Source organism: Callithrix jacchus, chromosome 11 (assembly GCF_049354715.1).
Source record: "Callithrix jacchus isolate 240 chromosome 11, calJac240_pri, whole genome shotgun sequence".
NCBI lineage: Eukaryota > Metazoa > Chordata > Mammalia > Primates > Cebidae > Callithrix > Callithrix jacchus.
This window is the reverse complement of record NC_133512.1, coordinates 125,868,932-125,894,962: the sequence shown is the minus strand read 5'-3', so window position 1 is coordinate 125,894,962 and position 26,031 is coordinate 125,868,932. Positions and strand designations below refer to the sequence as shown.

The window sequence follows — 26,031 nt, the reverse complement described above, 5'->3', positions numbered from 1 at the left end:
CAACAATAGAAAAATAATAATAATTCAGTTTTTCTAAATGGACAAAAGATCTGAGTAGACATTTTTCAAAAGAAGACATACAGATGACCAGCAGGTATATGAAAAGGTGCTCAACACCATTGATCATCAGTGACATGCAAATCAAAGCTACAATGAGATATCATCTCACCCTACTTAAAATGGCTATTATCAAAAGACAGGTAGTAACAAAGGGTAGCAAGGGTGTGAAGAAAGGAGAACCCTTATACGCTGTTGGTGTGAATATAAATTAGTACAGCCACTATTGGAGAATAGTATGGAGGTTCTTCAAACCTAAAGGTAGAGCTATCATGTGATCCAGCAATCCCACTGCTGAGTATATACCAAAAAGAAAGGAAATTAGTATACAGAAGAGATAGCTGCACTCCTGTATTTATTGCAGCACTATTCACTTGAGCCAGGATTTGGAATCAACCTAAGTGTTCATCAACAGATGAGTGGATAAAGAAAGTGTAGCACATATACACGATGGAGCACTATTCAGCCATAAAAAAGAATGAGATCCTGTTGTTTACAACATGGATGGAAATGGAGGACATTATGCAAAATGAGACTAAACCAGGCACAGAAAGACAAACTTTACCTGTTGTCACTCATTTGCAAGAGCTAAAAATTAAAACAATTGAACTCATGGAGATAGTAGAATAATGGTTACCAGAGGTAGGTTAGGAAGGGCGGGGGGTTTGGAGAGTGGGAAATGGGGATGGTTAATGTACACAAAAATGTAGTTACATAGAATAAATAAGATCTAGTATTTGAAAGCACAATAGAGTGACTACAGTCAACAATATTATACATTTTCAAATAGCTGAGGGAGTACAATTGAAATGTTTCTAACACAAAAAAATGATGAATACTTGAAGTGATGAATACCCTATTTACCCTAATGTGATTATTACACATTGTATGCCTATTTCAAAATAGCTCATATATTCTGTAAGTATCATATATTAGGATCCTACTATGTACACATAAAATAAAAATCATTAAAACACAATAAAGAAAACGTTTAGTTGATCTACACCATTCTTTTTTTACTTAACTTTACTAACTCCCCCCCAAAAATTCTATTTAATGGAACATACTTTGAGGAACATATGACCTTACTAAGAATTATTATATCATTTTTATTTCCATAAAATGTTTAGAGTACAATTAAAATAGGATTTTGAAACTTTATGTAATGCCATAGGGAAAGATAAAAAATAATGACCAATGAATGGTTTATCTTCCTAGATAGTAGTTTTTCCCCAGTTAGCAGCCTTAAGCTGTTAAACTATTCTGTCATATACACATTTCCAATTAAAAGGAACACCTGAGGCCAGGCAGGGGGACTCCCCAGGAATCGGTAGTGTCTAATGCTACATTCATTTTGGTTTTGACCCGTTGAAGTTAGCCAATTCAGTGGAGACTTAAAACATAGTTGGCCTTTTAAAGATAAAGCAGAAGAGCCACATGGTATTCGATCTGGGCAGAGCAACAACTACAAAATTCTGAAACAAAGCCAGGCCTCTGACTTTAAAGCAGTGTTAGCTCAGTTCTTCTAGGCCAGGCAAGCATATCTGATTGGGACAGCAGTATCCCAGAACTGTGCCAACTCAGATACATGACCTATTCTGGAGATCAGCGTGAAATACCACGTGGCTGTGGATTATTGAGAATCAATGGGAGAACGCAGATCTGCTGAGCCTGTGACAGAGGAGGGAAACCTGGTGACTTCAGCAGAGTGGAGAGAGGCAACCCGGGTTAGTGTCACAGCATCAGCTTTTTAAAGTGAAAACTATAGAGACTTAGAAATATGTGATCTGTAAGAACAGATTTGCCAGACTTGGCCTTGAATGAAAGAGTCATTTTATCCTACACAGGGAATTGTGACAACTGCTTAACAGTGACGATCAAATCACAGCAACAGCTTTCAAGTTCAAGAAATAATGAGCTAACGTAAAACCAGGAGGAGTTTAAGACAAGCTAAAATGACACTCTTACACCTTGACATTTCTTCAATATACCTTATTTTATAATCGGGGCCATGGTGTCTTAATTTCCTCCATTAAGACAGATAACCCCTAATTTTGCATTGCATGGCAAAGATGATAGCATATTTTCCACAGGAAAATGCCAGCACCTTACTGGGCATGCTTGATGCTAACTGACAGTATCAGAGCCGGAACTGATATGGCTGTGTTGGGTTCTGGACAAACTGCTTCAGAGTTTTGTAACTGACACCATATGCTTTACACAGTCCCCAAATGCGATTAGACAAAACCCATTCCCAATCTGTCCCAGACTGTCTTGTGTATTTTATGGCCAAGGACTGAATTGCAAGCTAACATTCACAGCCTGGAAGAAAAATTTGCAATTTATAAATCAGGGTCATAAGCCTCAGAGACAAAGGATGCCCACTGCTTTGCAGGTGGGAGTATAGGAGAGGATCAACTGCTTTAGGCACCACTTCCCCTGTCTAACTTGTTTCCTCTGCTAAGGAATCCTGTCAACCTCCTAGCCTCCTGGTGAACTTCAATATACTTCAAGTTCAAACTAAAGCATTTTGAGTTGACCATGCTCTTTTGTGCCAACACTATGTCCAGAACAATCTTCCTTTCAGCAGTTACCGCCCGCTATAGCAATCATATGTTTACATATCTGTTTTCTCTTCTAGAACTCCACGAGGGCAGGGGCCGTGGCAGGCTCACATAGATATTAAACAAATGTCTGTTAAAGGAATCCACTGAACAAAAATGAATAAATGTTGTAAACTGTTAACTGATTTGGAGAACTAAAAACACATGACAAATGAGTACTGATGATTTTGAAAATCATAAGGCAAATATTTTTCTTGATGATAGGCACAAATTTATAAATATTTTTTCATTGCCTACCATGGAAATTTGTTTTAAATCTTTAGTTAATAAATGATTTCCTAATGTACTATCATCCAAAAGTAGAAATTATATGAGTGCCCCTGCATGAGGTGGAAAGATGTGTAGAGAGGCTTTTTTCCAGGGGAGGGGATGCATTTGGCCTGATTTATTTACGTTTTCGCTTAGTCTCACTTTTGGCCAACTGTAAGCATTTTAAAGTGCAGCTGGTTATGTTTAGAGAAGTCATCTGTAGCCCTGACAAGAGTATCCCCTGATGAAGATTTAATTGGTCCGTAAATGTTTCACAAACACAAACTTTGTTTCTTTGTACAGTGTGTTTTGTTCTATTTTGTTTTATTTTTCAGTCCATGAAGCATGGGTTTTCAGTCAGATAAACCATGATTCAGACTTTATTTGTTCTACTTATTAAGCTGTGTACCTCCAAGAAAAGCTTCCTCCAAACTTTCCAAGCCTTTGTTTCCTCATCTGTTGAATGAGAATGATAATATCTACCTCAGACAGCTGCAAAGATTTAGTGCCATAGTGCATCTGAAGTTCCTACCCTGGGGCTTGGCATAACCAGGTTCTCTATAAATGGAATTTCCCTTTCTCCTGTCAACTCTTTAGGAGACACTCTTTAAGACTTAGGTGTAACCTTATCTCTTCTTTAGCTTATTGACTGTTCTCTCATAATTCCCATGGTTTTTAAAGAGCAAACGCTTGTAGATCACAATCTGTGCAATGGGATAAGATGAATGCCCATAAGATGTGACTACACAGAGCCATTACTCTGCTGTAGGAAACTTCACACAAAACTTCTGATAGGTTAGAACATTATTCTATTGTTAACACATTTTTTACCTTGCAAGAGAGTACAAAAATATGACTACCAAATTTTGCTAATCTTTTAGTTTTAAATTTTAAAATTAATTTTAGAGTCACCAAAACTTTTCAAATACTCTTCCCCAGTTTCTTCCAATGTTAACATCTTGCATGGCCATGGTACATTTAGTATTTCTAAGATACTAAACTTGGTACAATTGATTTACTTAACCCAACACCTTATTTAGATTTCACTAGTTTTTCCATTAACATTTTTTAATGTTTCAGGATCCAGTTTAAAGACCCACATTACTTTTGGTTATCAAGCCTCTTATTCCTCTCTAGTGTGTGATGATTCCACAGTCTTTCCTTATCTTTCATGACCTTGACATGTTAAAGAATGAGGGTCAGTTATTTTGTGGAATGTCTCACAGTTTGGAATTATATAATGTTTTCTGCTGATTAAATAAAGTTGTATATTTGTGGCAAGAATGCAACAGAAGTTATGTGTTTTTCTTGCTGGCATGACGAGGGTAGTGTTTGCTGGGTTTCTTGACTATAAAGTTACATTTTTCTCTGTGTCATTAACAAATATCATAGAATAGTGACTTTTAAGTCTGTTCCTTATTTTATCATCATTATTGTTAGTTTTTTTTGAGACAAAGTCTCACTGTGTCACCCAGACTAGAGTGCAGTGGTAGAATCTCAGCTCACTGCAATCTCCACCTCACAAGTTCAAGAGATTCTCATGCCTCAGCCTCTCAAGTAGCAGGGATTAGAAGCATATGCCACGATGCTTGGCTAATTTTTTGTATTTTTAGTAGAGACAGGGTGTTGCCATATCGGGCAGGCTGGTCCTGAACTCCTGACCTCAAATGATCCACTCACCTCTGCCTCCCAAAGAGCTGGGATTACAGGTGTGAACCACTGCACCTGACCTCTCTTTAGAGTATTTTAAAAGTATTATTAACATGTATAAAAATGCGAGACTAAACATAGAAAGGACTGTCATGTCATAAAGTATGCTTCATAGGTTACCAATTTTTACATTGTTAGAATATGTTTGAACTAAAAATGAATATTAACTTTCAATCTCACAATGCCATAGTAGTTATATTGTTCATTTTTGAAAGCATTAGCATTTCTAGGCAGAATTAAGCTCCTTTTAGCATGCTTGGAGCTTAACTGTGGATGTATAGCATGTGATCAGTGAGTAATCTTTGAAAAATTATTCAGCTCTAAATAATTGCTAGTAAAGCTTCAATGAGAGATGCAATTTGTAACTTTAAGGCATGTAAAGGGATAAATATTTTGCAGCAGATCATATTCCATATGTCACTTGGTTGCATACATTCAACTTGCATTAATGGTGAAAGGCAAGCCTTTGCTCTTCTGCTGTGGTGTGTGCATGCAGACTGCCAGGCCCTTTATTCTACCCCCATGTCTAATTTTCAACCATGTTTTAATGCCGTATATATATGGTTATGACAGGTGAGCTCTGCTATTGAGAGAATATTCCAAAGAAGTCTAGTATCCCAGCTCCATCCTTTTGGATCTGTTTCATATGTCAGTTACATTCATATTTCTATCCATCTGTTAATGCAATAAATATGTAATAAACACCTATAAGTCAGGCCCTATATGTACTCAGTCATTAAACATAGGTGGATTCAATGAGAGACTATAAACAGGCTAGCAAGCATTTATTATTGCAACTTGAAAGTAAAGTTTATGAGCAATATAATTTTATGTTCATATATTTTAAAAAACAATGCATTTAAATGTAAAGAAAATTAAGAAAATTTGACTCTAAGGCCAGGGAAACTGCACACTTTATCTTAGAATATCATCCCAGATATGTGGATTGCACAGTACCTGTGATTTGAAGTTATATATTTTTAACAAAGGTAAACTTTGGTTGTTGATGTAGCAAGAGTATAGAGTACAGTTTATTAATAGAGATTTGTCTTTATATCATTATTTATTTGATTTGACATATGATTTGAAGCAGTCCCAATCTCCTCACAAAGTGTTAGTATAGGAGAACGCCACCTGACACCAATACTTTTAATGAAATTTAACACAAAATTAAGATTCAAGGATTATTGTGAAATTTGAAATTATCTTAAGTTACTCATAGGCACCAATGAGTTTTTAAAAAGGTGTTTCTGTTCTTGTGTCAGTTTGCTGAGAATGATGGTTTCCAGATTCATGGGTATTGAACAATGAGAACACATGGACACAGGGAGGGGAGCATCACACACTGGGGTCTGTCGGGGGGAAATAGGGGAGGGAAAGCAGGGGATGGGGAGTTGGGGGGAGATATGCCAGATACAGGTGATGGGGAGGAAGGCAGCAAATCACACTGCCATGTGTGTACCTATGCAACAATCTTGCATGTCCTTCACATGTACCTCAAAACCTAAAATGCAATTTTAAAAAAAGGTGTTTCACATATTTTTAAATTATAAGCTTTTAGTGGAGTAAGTGTTAAGTGGGAAGTTTGCTTCAAAAATAATAATGACAGTAATGGCAATAATAATAATAATAATACTCTTATTATCCCAATTATACAGATGAGAAAATTAAAGCAAAAAGAGACTTAGCAACTTGCCCAAGACTGCACAGTTAGTAAGTGGCATAGCCTTGGCTCAGATTTGGGCCATCTAACCTCGGTCTACACTCTTAAACTCTTACCTCTACAACTTTCTAGATAGATAGGTTACAGGGTAAGTTGGTATAATGAAGAGTCCTGTATTATAGTGATTTACATAAGATAGAAAAGTATTTCTCTCTCATTAACAGTATAGGAGTGAGTGGCCCAGGGCTGGCGAGGCAGTTCTGCTGTCTTGTGTGCATAGCCTCCATCTCTGGTTCAAAGTGTCTGCATGCCTTGTTTGCTATCTCCTATCTGTCAGAAAAAGGCGGAGGGAAGTGAAGGGAAGCAACCCTCTTTGGAAGGATGTGGCCAGAAGTTCACTTCTGCTCACATTCTGTTGTTTAGTACTTGGTCACACGGCCACACATATCTGCAAGAAAGGTAGGGCAATGTCCTCTAATTGAGTTGCCATGTGTCCAACTAAACCCTCTGGGTTCTATTATTAAGAGAAACAAGGGGAGAATGAATATTGAGGGGAAATTAGCAGACTCTGCTAGAACCTGCCTCTCTGGCTTTAGACTTCCACCTACCACCTAGTACTGGATGCTAGAAGTCACTTATAGCCAAAAAGACAAGTTATGTGCTATAGCTACTCCATACTCAAAATGGAGAATAACCTTTTAAAAAAACTCCCATTCTGAATAAGAAAGAAATGGCAAATATATTGTGGTCAGTTGTCCACAGCAATTATCATATTCAGTGGCAGGATTTACTTGTTTCAACATGGAGTTTGTTCTTTGGTTAGCTCAACTGTTACATTTTTTGGAGTAACTCTTTTTGAGATTTATTCCTTATTATTTGGAAGTGGTTGTTTGAGAATATTCCCTAATTGAGGGGTTGCACAGTTTTGGTAGTTTTCATTTTTATTGTCATCTCCACCCAAGCTGGAGTGGAGTGCAGTGTTACAATTATAGGCCATTATAGCCTCAAACTTCTTGGATCAAGCAGTCCTCCTTTCTCAACCTCCCAAGTAGCTGAGACTGCAGGCATGAGCCACTATGCCTGGCCACAGTTTTTGCCTCCTACTCTCCTCCGGGGCAGGGTTAGAAATCAGGGTTAGAAATTTGTTTTAAGGGCTAAGCTATCAAAGGCTTTTGCAAGCCAGGCTAGTGATTTCAAGGGAAATATAATTCCCTTAAAAATATAGTGGACTTATATTATTTTTTGCTTCTAGTCAGCTCTACGTTAACTAGTTGTGCTTTTGTCTAAGCCAAGATTTACCCTTGGAAGATGCCATTGTTTGTATTTCCCCATATTTTCTATTACCATTTCCTAAAGGCATCTGTTGGCCATTTAATCACCTTAAAGCATTAGTTGGACTCTGGCATATGCTGCAGTTCACTGGTTAGTCTGTTTTTATACTTAAAACTTTTGGGGGTATTCAGGAAATGCTTTGGAAAGGTTGTTACAGACTTGACAGGGCATGATGTCTGGCTGGTTTCTTCAACAGTTAACACAATAATTCATTCCCAAATGTTCTTCTGAGTGCACTGGCCTCATCTGTATTATATGTGCTAGTGTCTCACAGCACCTGAAATCCTGTATATAAGAAATCAATATATCACTGTGACTGGAGAAAAGAAAAACTTGTTTGTAAATGTTTGTTTCCTTCAAATTTCAAAATTCTATCATTGAAGGATCATTGGAGGTGTGTACCTGTATGTGTGCCTGTGTGGGCATGTGCATATAGGTGTGTTTCTGTAGCAGTTACCAAGATATTTGGTTGGTGCAAAGTTAATTGTGGTTTCTGCCAATTTTTTTTGAGACAGAGTCCTACTCTGTCACCAAGGTTATAGTGCAGTGGCACAATCTCGGCTCACTGCAACCTCTGCCTCCCTGGTTCAAGTGATTCTTCTGCCTCAGCCTCCTGAGTACCTGAGTAGCAGGGATTACAAGCACCTGGATAATTTTTTTTTTTTTTTTTTTTTTTAGAAGAGACTGTTTCGCCATCAGGCCAGGCTGGTCTCAAACTCTTGACCTCAGGTGATTTGTCCATCTTAGCCTCCCAAAGCCATTACTTTCAATGGCAAAAATTGCAATTACTTTTACACCCATCTAATAATTATAGATAGGAAATGTCCACATGGTGCCTGAAACTAATGCAACTGCATCTTTTATTAAATATTCAACTCTACTGGTAGTGACACTCAGACCTAAGATCCCCCACCAGTTGCATTTTTAAGGATTACAACCTCATATGCTTTATCAGCAAACCATTTATATGTGGGACAGTCCATCCGTGCTGAAGTATTTATAACAGCAATTATTTTGAGTATGAGTGATCGATATTCCCTGGGCAACCTACTTACTGCAAACATTTGTTGTTGTTTGGTGTCACAATTGTTGTCAAGTATACATCAATTAAAAGTTTTACTCATAAGTGGGAGTTTAACAGTGAGAACATATGGACACAGGGAGGGGAACATCACACACCGGGGCCTGTCAGGGGATTAGGGGCTAGAGGAGGCTAATAAGAATAAATACCTAATGCAGAAGACTGGTTGATGGGTGCAGCAAACAATCATAGCACATGTACACCTATGTAACAAACCTGAACATTCTGCACAAGTATCCCAGAACTTAAAGTATAATTTCAAAAATAAAAAAAAGTTGTCTTTTAAAATCTCTGCTGCCTATTACCTATTTCCAAGCAGTATTATTTCTGTTTCAACTTACAAAAACAGGTTTGCTCCTTTGAAATATGAAATAACTTTTTCTTGTTGTTGTTATTATTTTGTCACTTTCAAAACTAATTTAGATTCTTCACAGTATGAAAAAATCCAAAGTAGTAACACAGAGTTCGAACTCTACATTTCTTTGTTCACAAGTCAAAAAGAACTGAATGTTGTATTGAAGCATATAAATTCATTCTTACATTCATTTGTATTCATATTTACCCTTCTGGATTCCATCTGGAACCAAAACCAAAAGTGCTGAGAAACCACAACAAAGGCTGCTTTCCTTGGGTTTTCTAGCTCACTGGAGGTAGGCAACGTTAGGTATTCACAGCGTTCATCTCACTAAATTTTCCAGTCCCAATTCTACAGAGCCCAGAAGCTCACATATTTCTAAATGGAGAATACAGAGCGTCTTTCAAAATGGGCTTCAGCAAGCAGGACCACATTGGCCCCATCCTGGCTAACTCGAAGGCCATTTAGGTTGGAAAAGAAAAAAACTTTATGTTACTCAGAGATTTGGAATGCATGAGAAATGTAAAGAAATATTTCCAATATTAATACATTTAATTGAGTAGAACTAATTCATTTCCTCGTAATTTGTTTCAATTTCCCTCCTTCCTGAGTTCCTTGTGGACTAACTTACAATTCTTTCATAGTATAATGTATAGTCACTTTTCAGCTGACATTTGTTTAGGGAAGAAACACAACTGTGTCACATCCTATGATGGCTCATTACTAGGTGGATTCTAATGTGTTATAATTAAGACTATGCATTCCAAACATAAATAGCAAGGGAAGCCATATATGCTATCCTCTACCTAACCTCAAGTTTCATTATTTTTAATGCAGCTAAAACATATTAGTAATCTCTCACTAAAACAGGAAAACATCCAGCATTTAAGCTTATCGATTTTTAAATCCATATTACTAGAAAAATTTTCTGCACACACACAAAAATTAGAATAAATAGCTATACATTTTTCTTAAAACTCAATGTAAGGTGATTACATAGGTAAACCTTCTTCACTGCTGATTTTTATTGGAATGAATTGTAAGTAAAGTCAAAATGTTTCCTACTCCTTAGTAAAGACGTTTCATTTTGCCTATACCTTTAAAAGCCAGCTACTTAGTAAATAATTTTATAAGTTTTATAAAAGGAAATAGAGTTTACAGTCTTACCTGGTAAGAATTCTTAAATACAACAAAGTGAAAGAAGCTTAATTTGTTGTCACATTCAAGGACTCTGTGTCATTAGAATGATCCAAGCATGGAAATCATGATTTCAAGTGAACGTGACTAATTTCCACCCGCTTCCTATCTGGTCTCCGAGCATCATCCACTCTGAATTTGAATGGCCATGTTTTCACCCAGCTCTAGAATGTTTCAGGTGCTCATCCCTCAACTCACTCTTATGTTTCCTTGAATGGACTATAAGTCTGGGAACACAAGACAGTAGTAAACAGCTATACAGGCTGCTAGTCCTTCATAGCCCTCAGTAGGAATCAAAGCTGCCAATTCTCCATTTTGGATTTCTGGCCTCCAGAACTGAAAGACAATAAATTTAGATTTGTTCTGGGCCATATAATTTGTGGTACTTTGTCAGAGTCGCCTGAGGAAATTAATACAACTCCAAAGAGCTGTCAGTTCTCTTCTTTTCTAATATTGTGCTTTAACATCTTAAAGAATATTGTTTAAAATTTTAGTTTTAAAAATACAACCATAATTCATACTAATGGTAAAATATTAAAGCAGGTAAAATAAAAGGTAAAAGCAAATTTTGCCTTTCCATCTCTGGTCTTCTATTCTTAATCTTCTAAGAGATCAACTGTTTAGAATTTCTTGTGTATCATTTCAGAACTTATGTGTTCACAATCAAGTATATATATTCTAACACTTTATTTTACTTAAATAAGATCATGGTATACATCATGTTTTTGCAATTTGCTTTATTGCTTTTTAATAACTTTTCTTATATATATATTCATATCTTCACTCTACATCTATCTTTTCTAATAATTACAAAATATCCAATTATCTGGATGGACCCTAAGTTATTTAACCAGTTTTGTATTAACGGACACTTGATATGTGTCTAGTTTTATGTTATTAGTATTTTATGAAGTATTACAACCAAGTTTCTTGTATATCTGTCTGTGTACTTTGTAAAGTATATTTGTAGGATGAATTCTTAGCAGTATAATTGCTGGTTTACATTTATATGCAATTATTTTTACAGATATTTTGAAATGCCCTTTATAAAAGATAAAAAAATCTCTCTTACTAATTTACATAAATTGGTTTCTTTTCTTCTTGAAAACTGTCAATTTGGGGATAAAGGTGGAATTTCAAGGGTGATTTTAGATAGATCATTATTAATTATTCCTTGCTAATGTAAGCCTCAGCTAATTATTTCATAAATATTTATTAAATGTCTAATACTGTGAATCAGACAATAGCTACTCAGTATTTTATGGCTGACTGACTACAATGCAAGGAGAGTTGTTAAATTTAAAGACCACGTAAACATAGAAAATAATTCATTCCTTTAGAACAAGATGCAAGTCTGCACAAGGAATCCATTTGGAAATTTCTCAAAAGGGAAAACCACAAACACAAAATTCTAGAGCTGAATAGATCATATGGGAATTATTTAGACACTTATTCTGTAGAGACTCGAAAACATGAGAGCCAAGATTATATTATAAGTCATTCCAGTTCTTCAAATATCCATGCTAGCAAGACCCCAGTATTGGCCATATAGGTCATATTTACCCTTATGTTCTCAGCCTTTTTTTACTGTATTCCAGTGGCCCTTCCCCTGCAGCGCAGGGCTCCACACCTACATCCATTCATTTCTTCTCCTTCCACTGATCCCATATACTGACAATAGCTTCAGTCAGGAGCCATGTTTTTATTGTTTGTCACATGCCCAGGACTGTAATAAGTGCTAGAAACAGAAAGATTGCAACACACTTTCTGACCTGGGCTTATGTCATGGATGGATTTATACCAAACACAGCCTCAGTGTGACTGTACATGAAAAGACATAAAGCAATACATGTTGATTTTCAGGAACTAGCTTTCAACTGGGATTGGAGTGGAGATGGAGTAAAAATGAAAGAGGCGGTATTGATTCATTCACAGGAAGATTGAAATCAGACTATAAAAGCAATGATTTGCTCAGCTTTTAGGAAAGTCAGCTATATATTAAGATGAAGTGGCAGAGATCTAAAGTAAGATAGACATGCATTTAAAATTGCTACCTCTTAGTAATTTAGCATTTTTGTTTTCTTATTCCTAAAATAAAGGGAGGAGTTGTTGTGAGAAAAATATTATGTGTAAATGACTTAATATGATGCCAGGATGTAATAGATGCTTAAGAAATATATCTATATAAATTATCACTATGCTCCAGTTCCATTTTTGAGAAGTTTGACAAATCTATACTAGGTTTCTGGTAGGTTGGAAGGCAGGTTAGAACTCCAAGTGGCAACTGATATTCATCCTGAGATTTGCAAAATATTTTCAGAATAAACTTGTAGCAGAAAAGACAATTCATTTTTGGCAAACTACTTAAGATTTGTCACAAAAACCAACTCAAAATGGATTAAAGACTTATATGTTAAGTCCAGAAACTATAAAAATACTAGAAGAAAACCTAGGGAAAAGTATCCTGGACATTGGTTTAGGCAAATAATTTATGATTAAAACTTCAAAATTACAGGAAACAAAAACAAAAATAGACAAACAGGACTTAATTAAGCTAGAAAGCTTCTACACAGCAAAAGAAAATTAACAAAGTGAAGAGATAACTTGTTGAATGAGAGAAAAGCATTTGCAGACTACTCTTCTGAAAGAGGACTAATATCTAGAATACAAAAGGAACTCAAGCAACTCAAAAGTGAAAAAGCAAACAATCCCACCAAAAAGTGGGTAAAGTATGGGAATAGACATTTTTCAAAAGAAGACATACAAATGGCCAATGGGTACATGAAAAAATGCTCAATATCACTAATCTTCAGAGAAATGCAAATCGAAACCACAATGAGATATTATCTAACACCAATCAGAATGACTCTTGTTTAAAAGACTAAAAATAACAGAAATTTGCAATGATGTGAAGAAAAGAGAACTCTTATCCACTATTGGTGAAAATGTAAACTAGTATTGCCACTATGGAAAATGATACGGAGATTTCTAAAACACACACACACACACACAATAGAATTACCATCCAATCCAGTAATTCCACTACTGGGTATCTAACCAGAAGAAAGAACATACGATTATCAAGGGGGTACCTGCACTCATACGTTGCAGCACTATTCACAACGGCAAAGACATGAAATCAGCATAAGCACCCATCAGTGGATGCGTGGATAAAGAAAATGTGGAACATATACTCAGTGGACTATTACTTGGCCATAAAAAATGAAATCACATCATTTGTAGCAACATAAATGGAACTGGAGGTCATTATCTTAAGGGAAATAAATCAAGGACAAAAATAAAAATATCACATGTTCTCACTTATATATGAAAGCTAAAACATTGATCACATGGTGGTAGAGAGTGAAAAGATAGATAACAGTCTGGAAAGGATGGGTGGGTGTGAAGAGGGAGGATGAAGAAAATGGGTTAAAGGATACACACATACAGTGAGACAGAAGGAATGAATTCAATGCTTGATAGCAGAGTAGGGTGACTGCAGCTAACAAAAATGTATTATACTCAGATGTGGACAACCAAAATACCCTGATGTGGCCACTAAGTGTTATATACCCATTTAAGAAAATTTCTCATGCACCTCATAAATTTGTACAAATTTTACAAATAGATTTGTTAATGTCTCCTTCCAATTCACAAATAGGGTATTTTAAAAGAATATGAAAATAATTAAATAGTGAGAGAGACAAATGCTCATATCCTAAATACATAAATGGCCATATTGAAATATCTCCTAAAGTTATTCTCTATTTGATATATTTTCCATGATAAACGTCGTCAATGTGAATCGCTAACAACTCAGGATGTGTTATCTTGCTTCTCAATATATGCCTAAGAAATCAGTCTTCTTGCCAAAGGAGAAAAAAAGTTTCAAAATCAAAATGATAAGTCTCATAGATTGATTTTCACAGTAGAAAATACATGAAATGAAGGTCATTGTAATGGGAAATCACTAGAAATCTCAAAATCCAAATACTTCATGATTTTCACTTTATAGTACTTATTATAATCTATATCATATATGGCACCCAGGGAGCTTCTTAGTTGACCATCATTAACCTATAACTAAATTTGAAAAATAGAAATTCTATTTGTTTTTGGCAGGAGCTGATGAAACACTTTCTAATGATGGAAACTAAAGTTCTCTACCACAATGTTTGTGCATCTTATACTAAGCTCGTGTTTCAATGCAATTTAATTTTTCCCTTATTCTAAATGTTTGTTTTTTTTAGTGCATGTCCTGAAAAAAGACATGTCAGCACTTCAAAAAAAGACCTCAAGAATGAAATGCTTTTACTTAAACTTATGGAAACATCATAGAAAGTAGCACTGGGCAAAGTAGAAGTTATTTAATTCAATCAGAGTATGGGGTGAAGACTGGATGGAGATTAGCCAAAGTGGAGGACAACAGTCAAACTTTACCTTAAATGCAATACAAGCTCTTGAATTATTTCAAGCAACAAAGGGAGTTAGAAACTTTTGCATTTCAGGAAGATGACATTAGCAACAATGTGGAAAACAGACAGATGGGTGGTCCATAGAGCTACAGCAGAGAAGACCCACTAAGAAGTCATGGCAATTCCCATGATAAAAGAACATAAAGACACAGATAGTATCCAACAAAATCAAGAAAAAAAGAAATCAAGAAGAGAAAGTTGATATGAATATCTGGTGATTGATTGAATGCTAGAGGAAATGGAGAGAAGGGAAACTTGGATAACCGAAGTGTCTGGCCTGAGCACCGAATCTTCCAAGCTCAACAGTATTGAGGTTATTAGGGATGGATCAGATTTTGGAATGATTTTTTAAGTTCAGTTTCAGCTGTTTGGTGAGTAACAGCAAACCTGACTAATAGTAGCTTAAACAAATAAGAGATATTTTCTTCTAATACAACAAAAAGTCCAGAAGTAGACATTTGCAGCAGATCAAGAACATCAGCACAGATCAAAATGGTTTCAGAAGATCAAGGATGTCAGCACAGATCAAAATGGTTTCAGAAGATCAAGGATGTCAGCACTAAAGTCTCCACAAAGTTTTGGCCTTTCCTCCATAATTTAAGATAGTTGTTGTTCTTCCAGCTATTAATTTCCTGTTCCACAAATGGGGAAGAAGAATGAGAGGAAAAAGGAACAGCCTCTGTACCAGAAAAGCATAGGCTTTCTCTGCAATTCCCTGCAAGGTTATACTTACATTTCACTGACCAGAAATGTGTCAGTGGCCACTTTTGGCTGTAAGGTAAACAGGGGAGGCATGTTATTAGTGCTCTCTCCAGGAGAGCAAAACAAGGAAAAGTAAGATCAGAATGGGTTTTGACTCAACCTATGGTATCTGTCATAGTTAAATTGAAATTGAGGTACCTCTGAGACATCCAAAGATGTCCAGGAAGCAGATGACTGTGTGTCTGGAAGCCCTGTGAGTGGCCTAGACAGGGATCCAGTTTGGGAGTCATAATCATTCAAGTTGTGTTTATGCCATGAAGATGAATGATATCTCCCAGAATGCAAAGTAACAGCACTAAAGACATGATTCTAGAGAAGGCCAGACCTTAAGACCTGGGCAACAGAAAGAATCTTCAAAGGAGTTGGTATTTGGTAATAAGGCTAACTGAACGAAAGCAAGAGGTGAGCATTTCCGGAAGTAGAATAGAGTGAGAAGAAAAATAAAAGTGAAGGAAGCAAATTTTCACAGATGAAAGAAGGTTTACTGTATCACAACATAAGAAGAGACATCTGGGCATGATTGTCTTATTGGCAGGTAGCAAGAATTTGAGCAAATTACTGTTGAATGGGTTCTAATTTTTTATGTATTGGGAGACAAGTTTGTCTCCTGAGATCAACAGAGATGTAGAAATGAGGGAACTTAAGGAGCATGATGAAGCTTTGAAGTAGCCTTTGTAAAGAATGGGGAAGTGTTCCAACTAGGATAATGGAACACAAATTTCCAGGAAGCACTGAGAGACCACCAGGAAATGTTTCTGGCATTTATCTTTACACTTGTGTGATTTTTGCCAGTGTCACTGACTGGTATGTAGAACCTTGGATGGAGATAGGTTGGATTGTTCTGGGATTGGAGAGTTACTGTGCACCTTTGGTAAAATAAATAAAGGAAGATGTGGATTGTTTAGGGATGGAAATGAGCAGTATAGACAGAAATTGAAAGAGTTATGATCATGGGCATAGGAGTTCTGCATGACTGCAGAAGAGGCAGGAATAAGGTAGAAGAAAAGCATGTTTTATTTGGAGAAAAGGAATTAGAATTTAAGATTACAGGTAGAGCATCTCTGGCTTGAATGAAACATTCTAGCATTTGACCAAAAATATTGTTGAATGAAATAGAAAGAATCCACACAGATGTTTGACACCAAATTGTGAAATGGAGAGAATGATAACGACTAAGGTGTCCCATTGGTATGTGGAAGCATAATTAAGATGTTGATAGAAGACAGCCACAAGGAAGGGGGCAGGTGAAATGAGCCACAGCAGCAGGTAACACAATGGTCTGAGAGAGGCAGTTGGAGGATAAGAGGAAGTAAACTTCCTGACTATGCAGGTGGCCTTCCCTGGAGATGGCTACAGAGAAAGAAGGCAAGTTGTCTTTTCCCACAAAGCTGCAGGGAAAGTTTTCTTTCCACTCCCGCTCACCTGTTCCCCCTGTGCAGGCCTGGGTTTCTGGGAAGGTGAGGAGATGGAAGGTACATTGTGTGAAGCCTTTGAGATTGTAGAAGAGTTTACTCACCACGGATGGGAGTAGCAGAGGATCAGTAAAATTGGATTAAAGGAGAGATGAAGAGCAGGCCTTGCATTTTGGTCCATGCATGAGAGTGCTAAAGATTTGAGATGTGGTGGCTGGTGTCCAGGTTTCACATGGCCTTAGGTTTAGTAAGCGTTTGGCCTCAAGAGCACCAGCAGATGCCTTTGATCAGCATTTAGCAGAACACTGGGGGAAATACATAATGAGATCTCAAATAAATCTTACTTCAGGTGGGCCAAGAGTGAAGTTATCTCCCCAGGAATATCAACTCTCGGGGGAAAGGAACAGCTCTAGTAAGGAAGGGAACTCTGTCTTTCTGGAGGGAGTTGGCCATGCCAGAATCATCACATTTTGAGAGATCATTACTAACTTACTGGAAATGACAGTAGCCTAGGGAAAGGGGAGGAAATGGATCTCTTTGGAAGGAGCTGGGTGCTGGAGGGAGTAAGTGTATATTTTAAATTTTAAAATTGGTGGGCATTTAAAATTGTTTAGCCAGAGAAGGAAAGAATTTTTTCATCTTAGAGGCATAATCCACGGGATCAATAAAAGCATGTAAGATTTAAGACACTGATCAGCTCAAATTGACCAATTTGATATTGCTTTAAAAATATACCAATATCATTTAAAATGAGAAATATTGCTCATTCTTTTGTGTACAAACAATTCTGCAAGGAATGAAATGGGTGTCCAGGGAAATGAGAAACTGATCAAGCAGGAGGAAAAACCAAAAGCATCATAATGATTTTTATTAGTCACTCTAGCACCTCATGAAAAGTTTAGTATATGTTTTAAATTATGTACTAAACATATTTACTTTTCACATGTATGAACAAGAATATTCCTGTTAAGTACATTGTTGCACTCAATTGAGAACCATGACGATCTATGCTGGAGTTTGGAGCTTCCTTTTGAAGTCTCCAACAAAATGATTCACTCTTAAGTGTGTGACGATTTCTGGAGCTAATACTGTTTTAAGCAACTCTGCTAAATACTACATTTTCTGTGTCTGTAGATCTGTGGCTCCAAGAGATGACATTTAGAACCAAAAAAGAGCTGTTAGCACAGTAGCAAGTGCCTACAGTCCCAGCTACTTGGGAAGCTGAGATGGGAGAACTGCTTGAGCCTGGGAGTTCGAGACTGCAGTGAGCCATGATGGTGCCACTGCACTCCAGCCTGGGCAATGGAGCAAGACTCTGTCTCAAAAAAACAAAAAAGTTCTTTATTTGTTTTTAATAACTAATGTATTCAATATGCCTAAACCTGACCAAATTGCTAATAATCCCAGTGAAGAAAGAAATGAGAGACACTAATGAGAATTTTCCTTTTAAGACGTTTAAAAATGTTATTACTGTGATTACTCATTTTCAAGATCTAAAGAAATACTCAAAAAGATTCATGTGGCCTTCAAATTATAAGTTTCATAGCCTCTTTGAGGAATAGAGAAGTTTGGCTGCATCTCACATTTCTCTAGTGACTTGACCAAGTAGGAGTTTGTTTTTCTTTCATAGGAAAAAGGGTGGAGGTAGCTCCACAGCATCACCTATGTCCTGGTCTCATTCTACTTTTTCTGCCCATGGTTGCCTTGTGGTCACAAGATGGCTGCTCACATTCAAGCTCACATTCATATTCGAAGCAGAAAGAGGAAACAGTGATAAAGAAAAAGTGGCATCAGGAAAGTAAAACTTTTCCAGAACTCCCTAGCTGGTGTTCACTTACATTTCTTTGGCTAGAACTACGTCTCCTGACTTCTTTTAACTAGAGAGGCTGGGAAATAGTTTGTTGGTGGTGGTGGTGTTTTAATTCTGGGTACATTATTCCAACAAAAAAGGCTTTTTCTGCAAAAAGGAAGAAAGGAGAATGGATGTGGTGTAGCCACCTAAGGTAGTCAGTGTCAAGACTTGAGCTCACCTAATGCAATTCTTTGACTTCTTTCTCCAGCCTTCACCATTTTGTAATGAGAAATCTAGATCAAGTGACTTACTCAGTGTCACACAGCCAGTTTATGACACAGCTAGAACTAAAATTCACAAGTGAAACTCCCAACACAGTAATGCTCTTTTCTACGTATCTCACCATTATCTTATTCCATAGAATGTATACTAAGCCTACCCTGCTGTATTGATACCACCTTTTCTTCCCTTAACTCCCTCAGCTCTGTAAACCAGGACTTGGGTCTGCATTTGACCATATGGTTTGTCTTATTCAACTTTCAGGGTAACACTGTTTGGCCACAGCTCAGAAGATGATTAACCTTCACTCCAGTGGGCTGCCCTGACTCTCCAGAATAGTGAACACTTTAATGGAAAGGCTTAGGATATGTCAACTACAAACCAAGATTAACACTAAGGGGAAATTGAGTAGGAAGCACAGAATGTCATAGAATACTCTTTGTTCTAAACTGCAGAGAAAAGGGTATGACTTGAAATTTCAGCATGAGGTTCTAGGTAGCAGGAGTGGTCACCTGCCTGGGACAAGTCCTCAGCACACAAGAAGCAATACATCTTTCTGATTGATAGATACTTGCCAATTACATGTAGAGCTTCAACAGAAGACACCAGTTAGGACTTTGGCATCTGTGATCTAGAATCTGTTTCTAATGCCCTCTGGATGAGGAGTGGCACATGATCACACACACACACACACACCCCACAGAAATCTCAAACAAGAATTTTCAGGCAAAGTTTAATCTAAATCCAAACTTTAAAAAATGTTTCAACATTATTTTCATGGGTATGTATACTTTTTATCAATAAATTGAACACAATATCTCAGTCTGAGGTGCCTAAGTTTAGGTGACATTATAGCATATAAAACTATAGGCAGATAAATACTTTGCATTTAAAAGTAACACCTAACACTGTACCTCCTAGAATGAAGGAACAGCCAAGTCTCCAGCTCAGGTGGTGACAGTTGTTTATAACATTTCAAACTAAACAAGAATAACATTCTCTCTAAATAAAAAAGCATTCTAGATAGAGCTAAAGCCTCCTTGACATCCACTCAATCCAGGAGCACATTCTACATGTAACTACTATCATCCAGATTTCCTTTTATTCTCTTAACAGAGACATACCCGTTCCCACAAAATCAGCATTTAGTATGTTTTTGATTGAGTGAACATACATGTACATGTGTGTGTTTCAGATTGCTTGAGTTGTTCTATAACTTTTGGATACTTTCTTACCCATATGGCCTTATGTTTTTCTAGAGTAGACTCAGAGAAATCTGGCTCCAGAATTGCAGAGCCTCTGCACTTTTTATTTTAGTATAAACTGCCTTCCAAAGCGACTGAACTAATTTGTACTCCCTTCAGCAGTGTATAATGATAATTTTTTCTCATTGTTCTCTCTAACATGTGACATTTTTGCAAGATGAATCGTGACACTCTTTTTCTGGCCTTATAAAAGATCCAGTCTCCACCAAAAATAACTGGTTGGATAGATATCACAGCCATACACGTGTATACTCACAAATATCACTCATAGATGTTTATTCAGACTAGATCTTCCCACATTATAATAAACTTTGTGTTATTTTTAATTGCTTTATTATAATGAGCATTTTAATGCAAATCATATTTCTAATTTTAATCGGTATCTTAAACTCCATGTTCAGTCATGAATTAAGAAATTAAAACATGTATACTGAATCAAGATTTTAAGTTCACTCACCACCGCCATCTCTCTTGTTCCTTAATATCATGGACATGTTGTATGAGATCTAGGAATCTGAGGTTAGGATAGCAGAGAATATGAGAGAATGCAACCATAAATTGCTGATTAGACGCAGAGTTACAAAGCAAAGAACAGGTCAAACTCACTGTTTCTCTCCATTGCTGAGAATTTCTGATATAAAAAGGGACACAATAAATTCAAACTTTTTATTCAGCAAATGTTTATTGTTTGCTGCATAATAAGTACTGATTCCATATGTGAGTGAAATAATTATTTGTTCCCATGGCACATTCAGACTAGTAGAAAAGACCCAGACAAATAACAAACAAACAAACAATTATCAAACGCTGAAGAGCATAAAGAAAACAAATGGGGTACTGACATGAACAAAAGTAGGGAGATAAAACTGTGCTGGAGTTTCAGGAAGACCGACCTTCCTGAGACCTAAAATACAAGAAGATGTCTTCATGCAAAATTAGGGGGAAATAAATCCCAACAGAGATTATAGGATTTTAACATGTCCTAAATTGTGATAGACTGAGAGAACCCAGTGAGAAGAGTGGCAGTGGAACCAGGTGAGGTAGAATAGAAGGAAATAGGACAGGTACTGGGCCAATAGCTTTGTGGAATAAGCTAAGAGAGAATGAGAGTGGTCCAGCCTGTAGGTGCAGCTCCATGGATGGGGCAGAGGAAGGCGAAAAAGAGAAGTTTCAGGGAGGCAATGCACTATGCTTCTGTACTACATCTGTCAGACTATTGAAAGCATTGCTTAGTATGGTACATGCCTCTGTAATGATATTCAGTGCAATGAAATGTTACCCAATGTTGTAAATATAAGAATCTGCTTTGAATAAAATACATGCATCTGATTTCACTTTTGGCATATCATGAATTCTTAATAAAAGTTTGTTAAAATGAAATTCATCTGTTAAATTCTCTCCAAACAGTTCCCATTTCCCTTCTCACCGTAGCTGTCTTTTTCCACTTGCTATATTGTCCTCTATTATAGCTTGTTTTGTTTTTAATGACTTGACATTGAGATATATACATATATATTTATTTAGTTTTTTTATTATTATACTACAAACTCTGGGGTACATGTGCAGATCATGCAGGTTTGCCATGGTGGTTTGCTGCATCCATCCCCCCGTCACCTACATTAGATATTTCTCCTAATATTATCCCTCCCCAATCCCCTCACCCCCTGCTATCCCTTCCCTAGCCCCCATCTCCTGACAGGCCCCAGTGTGTGATGTCCATGTGTTCTCATTATTCATCAGCCACTTATGAGTGAGAACATGTGGTGTTTGGTTTACTGTTTTTGTGTCAGAGATACATTTTTAAATTAAAACTTGTATTCATTTTCTGATTGGCAGAATAATGGCATGAATATCAATGTCAAAATAAAGATTAAATTGTTATCTACTTTTTAGCACAAACAACTATTGATGAGTCAGCATGAGAAAGATAAAAAATATTTCCTTTCTTTTATCCATAAAGGTTATTTGGCACAGAAAATCTTATTTTTTAGATTTTATTATGGGTCAGGTTAATTAATATGACAACTATTATCTATTATTTATTGCAGGATTGTGGTTTGCTGATTCACCCCGAGGAAACCTGTGGGTTACAGCCTATTTCTTCCGACTACATTGAAGCCATTTTACAGTCTGAACTAAAAAGATGTCCATCTGGGGACATGAAAGGTGACTATCACATTGGATATCTCTTCTCTAAAAAAGGAATAGTATAGATAAGTATATGCTTATTTAAACTATCCTTTAACAAAAAAAAATTAAGGGCATTAATTTTTATTGACTATGAACTATAAACATATCTATAAACATATAATTAATGTAAGTACATTGTTTTAATATTTGATATACTTGGATAAATCAGTTCTTTTCTTCTCCCCTCTCTGCCTAGTTAATCCATATTCATCTGCAAATCTTAGCTCAAACATTACTTTTGCCAGAGAGCCTTCCTTATTATATAGTCCACAGCATTCAGTACTCTTCTTCCATAGCAGTTACCACAATTATTTAAATGACTAAGTATCTAATTAATTGCTTAATGTCAGTTTCCCCGGGATATCAGCTTCATGAGGGCAGAGAGCTTGACTTGTTTGCATTACACTAATTCACTTGGCAACATAATTTGTACATAGTAGTTAGATAATAAATATCTGGTATGAACCAACTAACTGCAAAGTATACAAGTTCAGTTTTAAATTATTCCTTTTCATTAAAAAAAATTGGGGGCCATGATCACTAGTGTTCCTCATATATTGGCCATTTATAGAGGCAGGAAAATTGTGACATCAAATTTAATTACTGTGTTAAATCCTGCCTAAGCACTGGGCAGATCTGGAATGAGATACTTCTTTGGTGCCATGCTCAACATCCCCTATTTCTCCCCTTCCTCAGCAGTCTTCTTTCAGTGGAGATGGTCAAGCCAAAGTTGGGGCTAAAAATGCCTTCAAAACCATTAGAGGAACAGAGAGCATCTTCTCCATGCTTCCCTGGTTACCGCTCTGTCCTCCTGACCCTAAGTCTCCCTTCATCTAAAAAGTCTGAAAAAACACTCAGGAGCTTTTCTACCCTTGCCATGAACTTCACACTACAGCTTGAATGGGAAATGAGTTTCCCAAATGGGCAGGACAAATTGCAATTTGGCACGCAGAGTTAACAAACGTGGGCATGTCCCCATTCTTGAACATGTGTTCTAAATAATAAATTACAGTTAGGGAGTAGAGAGGGATTTACTCATTATGGTGTGTCAGGTGGTGTGATTTGTGATTCTCTGCTAATTGACATATATGCTCTTCCATACGAAGGAGACACTGATATGTCCAATTAAATATTTTTTATCAGATGACAATTTATGAGAAATCATAAAACAATTCTATTCCTCCTACTGCACCGAGGCAAAAGTTCTTCAACAAAAAGTTCAAGGAACATTACTTGGATCCTTCAAGAAGTGGCAACTTGTTGTGTTCACTAAATGTACACTAATTTATATTGGGCTTTGTGCCTGGACATTGTAGGTGAGGCTGTCATAGAACAGTGGCCTTCTGTTACTTGAGGAGCTAGGCCCCCTTAGAGGAGGCCCCAAATTGACTCACAAATTAAGTGCATGCTCCTTAGCCTGACAATTTTAAGCCTCCATAATCTGACCTGTTTTATATTTCCAGCTTCCTCCCAGACTCTTTGATTCTCTTTATGTTGATAATGCCCCGTTAGTACTCCAGGTTTTTATCCACACTCTTCCCTGTACCTACAAGTCCTCTTCCCATCTTTGCCCAACTTCTAATGATGGAAGTCCTCTCCAGGAAGCCTTTTTTCACCACCAGATTCCCAGCTTAGCTTCTTCCCAGTGCATCTGGGGCACACCTTTAGAATAGCACTCACCACATTCTGTTAAGTATTTACATGTTTCTCACTTAGTCTCCAAAATGAAATGATGTTCCCCAGGAAAAGGAGGAAGTGGCACAGGGCCATTCATAGGGTGAAGCCAGTAAAGATTAAAATATACATGTATTTATATTTTACCTGATCTGTTTTCTTTGTATGTTTTATAATGGATAAAATACACGAATATCTGTACATATGTATTGCAGTGTACTCATTAATACATCAAGGGTGCATGAGCAATATGTTTTTACTGATGGCTTTCCTAGATTATAGGCTTCTCCAGAGAAGAGATTGTCCTTTATCCATCTTCCAATATATTATATGTGATTTTCAAATGACTGCTGATCTAAAACCAAGATCCAAACCTTCCTCCCATCCACAGAAGACCATGAGCAGCCAGGGCACAATCACAACAACCAACTGCTCCATCCCTAAGCTCCAGAAGGCCCAAAGACTCAAAAACTAACCAGTGATCGGCCGGGTGCGGTGGCTCACGCCTATAATCATAGCCCTTTGGGAGGCCGAGGTGGGTGGATCACCTGAGGTCAGGAGTTCAAGACAAAAATTAACCAGTGAGGTCAGGATGGCAGTCTGCAAGAATGTATTGTTTGCTGCCAGAGATTATTTCCTTCCTTAGTAGCAGGATTCCTTCCTATTGAAAGAAGTTGTTTTAAATTATTTACTAAAAGATAAAATTGGGAGAAAGTTTATTTAGGAGCTCTGGATTTAGTTTTAATGGCCAAAGATAGATTGGTTTGAAAATCTTATTGTAAAAGCACATTACAATTATTTGGCAAAACTGGATTTTTTTTCACTCTGCCTATGTATTGATCGCAAGATATCATTTTCAATAACATTAGTCATTAAACTTTTGAATGTATTTTTTATTCTTAAATTTATTTTTATCTTTTAGTAAATAATTTAACTGTAAGAGACAACCTGGAATTATATCTGTTGCTTAAAAAAGGAAAAAATAATTATTCTAATTAGAAAAAATAAAAATTTCTGCAGTGGTCATTGAATGAGAATAAATGTTAGGGAAAACATTTCAGATTGCATTTTACGATAAAAATATTTTTATCCTATCCTTTTTTAGCAAGGAAATATGATAACTTATACTTTAACAGTAATATTGAAAATACGTATGTATTTTTTATTCTGAAATAAAAATACTTTGTATTATAACATTATACGGTCAGGAATTAGTGCTAACATTTACATAACTTCATATCTCACCTCAACCCTAAATCAAAATGGAACTTTTTCCCTCCATTGTATCATTCAATCTGAATCACTGAAATGGCTGAAATCTAACTTGCATTAAATATAGAGCTGCAATTATAAATCAAATGACTTCTCCCAAAAGCCAATTTCATTCCTCAGAATGTTGTTTCCTAAAACATATGTCATGCTTTACTTCAGAAATCACAGCTTTGATTCATTCAGTGTTCAAATATATAACATAGAATTTATGGTACTTTTTTGGGCAATTTTAGTAAAGAGTACCAGTTTTGCAGATGTTGTACAGATGCCTATTTCAAGCAGTATCTAACTCACAATAAATAAAAGGAATTGTTAACCAATGCAAAAATGCAGAGTTATGACTGTGTAAATATAGAGTAGTATGAACCACTGGGGCCAAGTTTTCAGAGACCTAATCACGCTTCCTTTTTATGTGCATGAGAATTCATGCCCAGAAACTAATTGTACCCATATTTGAATCTTTGTACACGCAAGTAGCCACTTGTTTCTTCATCCTTGGCAGCAAGTGGCCAAAGTGGGCTTCAGTTTGTGCAAAATTAGCTATAAGCAAGGTTGAAGGGTAGAGAGAGTGTCGGAGTAGGGATGGGATGCATATGCTCTGAGATTCTCAGAGATCTGATGAAAACTTAGCCCTTCAAAAGA

The 26,031-nt window shown here is 36.6% G+C and overlaps 1 protein-coding gene across 8 annotated transcripts in view; it reads left to right on the top strand.

Annotated features, from left to right (window-relative positions):
• CPED1 (cadherin like and PC-esterase domain containing 1) overlaps positions 1-26,031 on the top strand; it is a 316,126-nt gene that overhangs the window by 229,935 nt on the left and 60,160 nt on the right. For all 8 annotated transcript variants that reach the window (XR_013524307.1, XR_013524306.1, XM_002752075.7 and 5 more), the window contains one exon: positions 22,302-22,419. Coding sequence is in view for 6 of the 8 variants with exons in the window: in XM_002752075.7 (XP_002752121.4) it covers positions 22,302-22,419 (118 nt within the window). In the remaining 2 variants the exon portion in view is untranslated. The remainder of the gene's footprint in view (positions 1-22,301; positions 22,420-26,031) is intronic.